We start from the raw sequence: 8,903 nt of genomic DNA on the forward strand, positions 1-8,903 counted from the left end.
TACGCCTGGCTTTGGTGGACTGGCTTCTCCAGTGGCCTCCTGAGAGTGTCCATGGGAAGTGAAGTTGCTTAAAAGATCTTTATTCTGCCTTAATGCTTGATTGACAGTGTAGCTGGGTATAGAGTTCTAGATGAAAATACTTTCTTTCCTAGCATTTCGGAGGCCTCTGTTCCTCGTCTTCTAACTCCCCCTCTGGGAGACGCTCTGACATGTGATTCCTGCGCCTTTGGACTTCACCCCCGCCTTCTCCCCTGGAAACACAGCGTCTCCCCAGCCTCGTGCCGCAGCCTCAGCGTGTCTGCACCCTTTGTGTCAGATTTGTTTTAATGTAGAAACGATGCTGTGTCAGCCATCCCGCGCCGTGTGTCGGTCACTCAGCGGTGCCCCTCTCCGCGACCCCATGCACTCAGCCCACCAGGCTCCTCTGTCCATGCGGTTTTCCAGGTGAGAATACTGGAGAGGGTTGCCACTGCCTACTCCAGGATCAGTTATCGTATTTGTTTATAAAGTCCATGTTCTCTTATTTTATGAAGGTTATTAAAATTTTCTCTTTGCGTATTTTGGCCCTTTATGCATTTTTGATCTCTACTGTGTTTAGTGACTTTTAATGGGCATTTCACCCTAAAAACCCACGTCCCCTGAAGGACTACCCCAGTCCTCGGATTGCCCCTGCCGGGCGTGCCCTTACCCGGGCTCGGTGCCTCCTGGGCCGCCGTCTTCCCGTGATCTGCTCTCTTCTAGCTTCTCTGTTTTGTCTGCTCGCTCGATTTTCACAGTGGTTTCCCTGCCTGTTTTCTGGCCTGCGTGCACGTGGGCAGCTGTGCGGGCATCTGGAGGCGTGGCCTCCGGGGTAGGGAGGCCTCTCCCTGTGGAGCAGCAGAGCCGGTGCTGAGCTCGGCCAGGAGGGCGCGTCCCCCGCTGAGCACCACCAGTGGACGAGCCCCTCCCGTGGGTCGTCGAGGCCTGGCGCACGGCTGGGCGGGTGCTGTGTTTACCAGGGTCCCCTCCAGGGAGGGCTCGAGGAATCTCCGGGGAATCCAATGGGGCCTTCGGTTTCAGCTAAAGAAAAATCCGGCCTCTGCCACGCCGATCTTTCTCTGGTACGGCTCGGCTCTGGGAGGCCCGTCTCCATCTGTGATGGGCTGACGAGTGGCCAAAGCATTTGATCTGCTCAGTTACCCATTATCTTAATTAGGTTATTAGCCCTCCTGCAGACGTTGCTCTTCCTGATTAAGGCCCTAATTAGTAGGAGAAGGTCTAGGTTTTACCACGGAGATAATATTCCTCGGTACTTTAAGGATGTTCTTTTTTTTAAAAAAAAAAAGTTTTAAAATTTGATTAATCTGTTCTTCATCGCTGTTCGGGCTTTTCCCTAGTTGCGGCTCCCAGGCTCAGAGCGCAGGCTCAGTGTCGTGGTGCTTGGGCTGAGCTGCTCCGCGGCAGGTGGGATCTTCCCGGACCAGGGTTCGAACCCGTGTCTCCTGCACTGGCAGGCGGATTCTTTACCACTGAGCCACCAGGGTAGCCCCTCCTCGGTACTTTAAAACGTTTTTATTGTTGAAAATTTGGAAAATAAAAAGTATACAGAGAGTAAAAATCATCTGTGAAATTACCTCCAAAAGAGAATTGCTTTTAGCATTTTGGTGCCTTTCCTTCTTTTCTTACTATCAAGTTTATTTTCTTACGTAATTCGAATCAACCTGTGTACAGAGCTCTTTACCTTTTTTTTTTAACTCCGTGTACTTACATTGTGAACATCGTATTTAGTGCTTAGTGGAGCATGGGCTGTGTGACTGCGTCCTTGGTGAAGCTTCAGAATATTTCCCACTTTTCTCTGTAACGCTTATGTAAGCATCTTTGATTCCTTTTTGATTGTTTCTGGAGGATAGGAACTTAAAGGTGGGATTCGTCATGGAGAGCTGGAGGCGTTTCTAACTGCAGGCCTGTGCGTGCCTAACAGGACGTGGTTGGCACCAGGCCCTGGCTGGTTTTGACCTTGGTGAGGACCGGCGCCAGGTGACGCCCCCACGGGCAGTGTCTGCACGTGCTGTCTCACCTCACCTTCTCTCTTACATGGCTCTGTCCTTAAAGAGTCTCTGCCGACTAGACAGGGGACGCACGCATGATGCTGGTTTGTGTTTCCTTTAGTATTTGTGAGATGGAGTGGGTTTTACACTGTACGCAGGCCATCTGTGCTTGATAGTCTGTACCCGCCTCTTGTCGCTTTCCTCATCTTTATTTTGAAATGCTCTCAGCAGAGGACTAGATCCGGGGTAACATAGTGACCTGTTTGTGCACCCATGACCCAGCTTCAGAAATAAGTCGTCCAGCTGGAGTGCGGCAGGAGGGGGCGGGGCCGCGGCCCCTGGAGGTGTCCTTGGCTCTCCGCCCAGCCCTGGAGAGGAGGCGGGGAGGCGCAGGACATCTGCATCTTGCCCGGGACTTGAACCCCTGGGCCGCTGGCGGGAAGGCAGACATCTGTCAGCTCTTTGGGTGGCGGGCGAGGATTCGTGCTGGGGACGGGGCTGAGGAGAGATGGAACTGCAGGGCTGGCAGCATCTGACTGCCAGAGTGGCTGGTGTAGGACGCGTCCTCGATGCTGGTTGGAACTTGGGTTACTGCAGCCTGTGGCCGCTTGCAGGGGACAGGGCCCTCGGTGGGATGGACGTGGGGCTCTGGTGCCCGCTGTGTCCCCTGGGTGCCTCCCCCTGGGCGGGTGCGGCGGCGCTTTGGTTGGTGGGGGGTGCCCTCCCCCTGGGCGGGTGCGGCGGCAGGCCCTGAGGCTTTGGCTGGGATGGGGCTGTTGGAGGCACCCTGCGTGGGCCCGTAGGTCAGTCCCGAGGCTGAGGCGGGCACGTGGGCGCGGCTTGCTGTCCCCGGGGCCGCCCTGAGCGCCACCCTCTCCCTGCCCCTCGGAAGGAGCCGCCGTCGTGGTTTTGTGAGGCCGCCTTCTCGGGTTCCTCGCAGCGTCGTCGCCTGTGTGTTCTGCCCGCGACAGTGTGGCTTTGCTTGTTTTGAGTTGTGCGGGTGGATTTAGGTCTCGTCCGTCATGCTGCTCCCGGCCATGGCCTGTCCCCCCGCGAACGAGTCTGGGAGCCACGCTGCTGCGAGCATCCTGGTCCCCACATGTGCGGCCCCTCTGCGGTGCGCGCCTGGCTGGGACTGGCTGGACGCTGAGTGTGCGTATTTTCGCTCTACCTGATGAGGCCAGCTTCCGGTTCACCACTCCACTGGCAGCCTCAAGTGTGTGGTCTGCTCTTCTGCGTTTTCTATTGTCTGATCTTTTCCTTATTGATTTGTGAAATGTGAAAAGTGGAAGTTGGCTGTTATATCTGACTCTTCACGACCCCATGGACTGTACTGTCCATGGAATTCTCCAGGCCAGAATACTGGAGTTGGGTAGCTGTTCCCTTCTCCAGGGGATCTTCACAACCCAGGGATTGAACCCAGGGCTCCTACATTACTGGCGGATTTTTTCCCGACCCAGGAATCGAACCAGGGTCTCCTGCGTTGCAGGCGGATTCTTTGCCAACTGACCATCAGGGAAGCCCTGTGTTGATTTGTGGGCGTCCTTTATTCTAGTTTCTAGTCTTTATCAGCGATACGTGTTGTAATTATTTCCTCCAGGTCTGTGAGTCGGTGTTCTAAATTCTACTTACAGCGTCTTTTGATGAGTAAAACTGTTAACGTGGTTGGATTTGTTCATTCTCTCCTTTATGGTCAGTGTTTCTCTGGTTCAGTTTTGTGTAAGAAATCCTTCCTTGTCTCTGGGGTCATAAAGATATTCCCCTCATTCTCTTTGGAGAGCTTTCTGGTCTTGCCTTTCAATGAGGGTCTTTAAAGCCTGATTTAAAAAATGGAAATAAAATTGACATAGCAAAGTTAACACTTCCAGTGCATTCCAGTGGTGTTCAGCGCCTGCCCACGTCAGATGGCCTTCTCTTTTATCATTTCGGTGTGTTGTAGCACAGTTCACTTGGTCATCCTGCTGCTGGTGGAGATGAGTAAAGTCTCCGGCTTGGGCCCGTTTGCAGTGGTTCTGCTGTGCGTGTCCCTGTCCCGTCCACCTCGGAGTGGCGTCGACGGTCAGTGGTGGAGACGCGGCCCCACAGTGGCTTCCAGCTGCTTGCTGGTTGGCCCCCGCCGCCCGGCAGCGTGCGGGGCGCTGGCTGTTCCCTTTCCTCTCCTGCACGTGGTGTTTCTTCGCTTCGGTTTCTTTCGTTTCTGTCAACAGCACTTCGTGGTTTTCAGTGACGGTCTTGCGAGGCTTCTGAAGGTTTATTCCTTCGTCTTTTCATACTTCCTGACGCCGTTGTAAATAGTGTCATTTGTAAGGACATGGCCCTTTCACTTTGTTTCTAGTGTTTAAAAACAGTGTTGCGTCTCTTTACTTCCGGTGTCTCGTCCCCTTGCTGAGTCCATTTCTCACTTCTAATGGTTTGCCCATACTTTGCTTTGTGTTTTCTCTGTACACAGTCACATCGTCTGTAAAGTAACTACAGCTTCCCCTTTCCGGCCCTCCCGCCGCCCGTGTGTGTTTCGACGTGACTGTACTGGTTAGGACCCCATGCGGCGTGAACGACGTGGCCGGCGGGCCTGCCGGTGTGCTCCTCGTGGGGAGGTGGGCCTGCACGTCCACTTTTGTTCAGAACTGTGTTTGCCAGTGGGAAGAGCGAGCCCGGAAAGCCAGGTGGCATATTCTTATCTCACTGCAGTCCCTTTGTAGAGTTTATTATAACACGAGAGCGAAACGGAATTACATGCAAAGTGCGTGGAATAAGGCCAGCCGTGTAGGAGGCAGGCACTCTCTGGACGATCCTGAGGTCTCTGTTGTTACACGTTTCAGGTATAAAAAAAGTTTCAGGTTAAGCTCATGGGTTGCTTGGTTGCCATGGAGCTTCATCATGCAGCCTTTGCTGACCTGGAAACAGCATTCCAGTCCAGAGGGCGTGTTGAAGGCAGGTCTGACTTGGGACTTCGCCACGGCCATGGCCGTCTGTTCTAGCAGCACATCCCCAGCTGTTGTTAGGGCCCTGAGGTCGGCTCAGTCAGCCCTGTTTGAGCAGAGCTCACCCGCACAGGCTCGTTGGCCTCGTCAGCCCCTGTCACAGTCATTCCGAGTCCTGCCCCAGCCCGGTGGTGGGGGTGACCACAGAGGCTTCTCCGAGCTGCGTGCCTTGTTTCAGACCCTCCGGCTCCTGGGAGAGACGCCCACACGGGCCCAGGGTCAGACCTGCAGCCTGTTTGCTGTCCGGAATGTCTTGACAGGCAGGAAGAGCCTTGTTGTTCTTTCCAGGGCTGCTCTGAAGCCTTGACGACAGCTGCTTCCAGCAGACGTCCCCTCCCCCATGTCCAGGGTCCTCTGCTGTCTCCTGGCAGAGAGGACGGGGATGCCTGGGCCAGCACAGGAACCTCCGTGTGGTGGGGTGTCCCCCCCGGCCCGTGCTGCCTGCCCCGGAGCATCCGATGGGAGACTTGGGTCCCGCCCTGCAGTGCTGCTGTGAGAGGAGAGCCCGCTCCTTCCCTGAGCCGCAAGCCTCGTGCTTGGAGGACACGCCGCCCCTCTGTCTGTCAGGGACCCCTCCCACAGGCGCGGCCCCCTTCCCCTTCAGAGACACCCCGTCCAGGAGCAATGCTGTCCCCGCGTCCTGCCTCCCGCTTACGGGGACGCGTCCCTGTCCCACGCTCAGCAAGGAGGGTCTGCTCAGCCAGGCAGAGCTGCCCTGGTTTTGTGCGGCACTGGGACGCGAGCATCAGCCCCGGAAGCCACGACCTCCTCGGAGCGAGTGGCTGCCCGGTGATCCCCCTACCTCGGGGCAGCTGCAGAGTCCTCACACGGGAGGGGACCGCGTGGTGTTCATGATTTTTACTTTAAGAAAGTTTTCAAATATAAAGGATAGACAATAATGTACTGGGTACCTCCCTTCCAGAGTCGACCTGTACATTTAAAAAATGTTGTTTAGTTTTTCTGAGTGAGTAGACGGCACACACAGCTCCCTATGAAGCGTGTCCTTGTGTGTGCACGTGTGATGTTCCGCATGTCCTGGTAGGCCCCCAGGCTCCATCCCCCGACCTATGAGCTGGCTAGTTCTAGAACCTGCTGTGTGCCTCTCTGTCTGCTTTTGCAAGCAGCTTTCGTGCACATGGATCCAGCTCCGGGGACGTGCAGGGCGCTTCCCGTGCGGCTGCCGTGGGGACAGGGTCTCCCACCCTCGCGCCGCCCGTCTTCGGGCCTTTCTGCCCACCGCCGGTGCAGCCTGGGGCCCGCCTCCCCTGGGCAGTGGCAGTGGCTCCGTCCTGCTGGGTGAACGGTCCCCGTGGAGCTCACAGGGGCCCAGTGCCTGTCCTTGCTTGGTGTCTGCACGCGAGGGTCGTCCTGGCTGTGCCCCCACGGGGTGTGCAGCGTTTGTGTCGGCTCTGCGCGCTGGCCGTGCTGTGTCGGCGGTCCAGCGGCCCTGGCCTCTAGCTGCCCCTGCCTCCCCCCCGACAGCCCTGGCCCTCCCCCTCGGGGGCCCGCGGAGGAGCCCTGGGAGGGTGGTGCTGTTCCACACTCCAGGCCATTCTGAACGCGGGCGGGTGAGAGGCCCTGCTGTGGCCTGAGAGGGGTCATCTGCGGGGGCGGGAACCCAGCTGAGGGTCCGGGTGGCTGGGAGCTGGCACCCACACCTGTCTCCTGCATCCCAGGGGACCTGGCCCCAGGTGCCCAGGCCTCGTCCTCATCTGAGAGGGAACGGCGACCCTCTGGGCTCTGTTGCTGTCTGGGAGCCCAGGCTTCTGGAAGGCAGTTCTGGGCGCGTCCTCTATGGAGGGAGGGGGGCCCGGGGCTTGGGCAGCGATGCCCCAGCCGGGACACAGGGCTGAGGGGGCTGCCTCCTCCATGCCTGGCTCCTGCCCCCACCGTGCCCCTCCCCTGGCTCTCTGGCCCGGCTCTGCGGCAGCGGCAGTCCCGGCAGACACTCGCACTGCGGCTGAGCTGAGCGGGCTGAGCGGAGCAGCCTCCCTCCCGCAGCCCCGGCCCCCTGTGGGCTGCAGAGGAGCCGACTTCCCTCTCCTGCTGGAAGCAGGTCCATCTCCCTCCCGCTTGGCTGCCTGCTCCTGGTAAGGCCACGCCCTTGGCCCCCGCTTACCCCCTCCCTTCCCCCCGGCAGTGTCTGCTTCTGTTTGGAGTGGTCGTGGGCAGGACGCTGCAGACAGCGGCTGCAGAGGGCTCTTGGAGGGCTCAGAGCAGAAGCCCTGGCCAGCCGGGGACGCGGCTGTGACGGAAGACCAGTTCTGGGTGGCTTCTCAGCTTTCGTGTGGCTTTAGTGTGAAAGAGCGCTTCCCACCCGTAGAGGTCTGTTCAAGGCTTTCCTGGGGTGTGTTGGTGTGTGCACAAGCGGGCACAGCACATCTCTGACCTGCCGTGCTGGAGGCGGCCTGGGAAGGCACGGCTGTACTCCGGGCGGTGGGCTGGGGTGCCGTGGCGAGTTGGCGGCTTCCTCCTTGTGGAACGTGGGGTGGATGAGCGGTTCTCATCTAACCAGCGCACACACGCTCACGCGGGGTGCCAGGGTGGGATGGGTGGATGGGCTGGGCTCGGAGGTGGGCTTGGCATCCCTCAGGGGGTTGACTGCAGTGTGCCGCCAGGCTCCTGGGGGGTGTTTGGGGTTCAAGACGGCTGGGCTGCCTGGCTCTTGGGGGAGCCTCCAAGGTGCCCAGCCTTCCAGGAAGTGGTCAGTGGGCAGAGGCCTGCGGCTCCTTGCAGGCCCGCTGAACGGAGCAGTGACCAGCATGAGGAGTGGCTCCTGTGGCCTGAGCCCGGAACTGGAGCCCGGGCCCTGCTCACCCGACACGGCTGCTTTACAGGGATAAACGCCCAAGCCCGGAGGCTGCAGCGGAGCCGTGCCAAGGGAACCCCGGCCCCGGCCGCAGGGGGCACCCGGAGCCCTCCTCCACCGAGGCTGCGCCGTACAGTCAGCGAGACCAGCCTGCCGGGACACCATGCGCTGTTCCCTCTACGAGTCACCCCACCTGCTGCTCCTGCAGGGCTACAGCCAGCAGCACGTGAGCCCCTCACTGGGGTGGGGGGCTCTCAGATGGACCGGGGGGGCGGGCGCAGGGCTTTCAGATGGACCTGGGGGTCAGGGGGCTGGGCGCTCTCAGGTGCACACCCCCAGCTGGCCTTAGCTGGGGCCGGGGGCTGTGGTGGCCTTGGTCGGTCCTGGACTCTGGAGGAGAGTAGAGGCGTCCCTGTTCTCTGCTTCCAGAACATTCTCTGGTGCAGGTTACAGTAGGAGGCAGCAGGGCCGGGAGGGGCCCCTCAGCTCCTCACTGACTGACCCCAGCCGGGGCTCATCTGATCCTGGGCCCCACCCACCTGTCGCTTAGGCCGCTGCCTGCCTGGCTTTGGGGGGGACCTGCTGCCTTCCCGGGGTGGGGGGGTTGGTGGGTCCCAGGGAGTGGTTCCTGTGGGCCGACACCCCCGCGTGTCGGTGTGACCTCGAGTGTGTGCAGGGCCGCCTCCCACATCTCCATTGGAGTTGCCCCTGGAGTCTGGGAGTCGGGGTGGATGCCCAGGGTGGGCAGGCTGGGGGCAGGCCGCAGGTCAGGACGCGCTCCAGGGTGGGCGGCCCGGGCAGCTTAGCTGCCAGGGATGGAGTTGCCGGCGTGGCGGCCAGTCCCTGAGCTCTGGCGTCTGCGTTTCAGGACAGCCTGGTGTATGTGCTCAACCGGGAGCGGCACACGGTGGGCCAGAGGACCCCGTCCAGCAAGCCCAGCATCAGCCTCTCGGCCCCTGACATCCTGCCCCTGCATTGCACCCTGCGCCGGCGCCAGCCCTCGGGCCAGGGCCCAGCGGGGGCCCAGCTGGTGCTGGAGCCGCTGCCCGGGGCGCCCGTTGCCGTCAACTTCGCGGAGGTGGGGGC

At 59.7% G+C, this 8,903-nt stretch overlaps 1 protein-coding gene across 1 annotated transcript in view; it reads left to right on the top strand.

Annotated features, from left to right (window-relative positions):
- The window catches only part of RADIL (Ras association and DIL domains), a 53,202-nt gene that overhangs the window by 26,596 nt on the left and 17,703 nt on the right, over positions 1-8,903 (top strand). Inside the window, 3 exon segments of the mRNA XM_010845800.1 lie at positions 7,846-7,969; positions 7,971-8,043; positions 8,686-8,895. Of these exon segments, the coding sequence (XP_010844102.1) occupies positions 7,846-7,969; positions 7,971-8,043; positions 8,686-8,895 (407 nt within the window).

This window comes from Bison bison, unplaced genomic scaffold (assembly GCF_000754665.1).
Source record: "Bison bison bison isolate TAMUID 2011002044 unplaced genomic scaffold, Bison_UMD1.0 scf7180017864223, whole genome shotgun sequence".
In the NCBI taxonomy this organism is placed as follows: domain Eukaryota; kingdom Metazoa; phylum Chordata; class Mammalia; order Artiodactyla; family Bovidae; genus Bison; species Bison bison.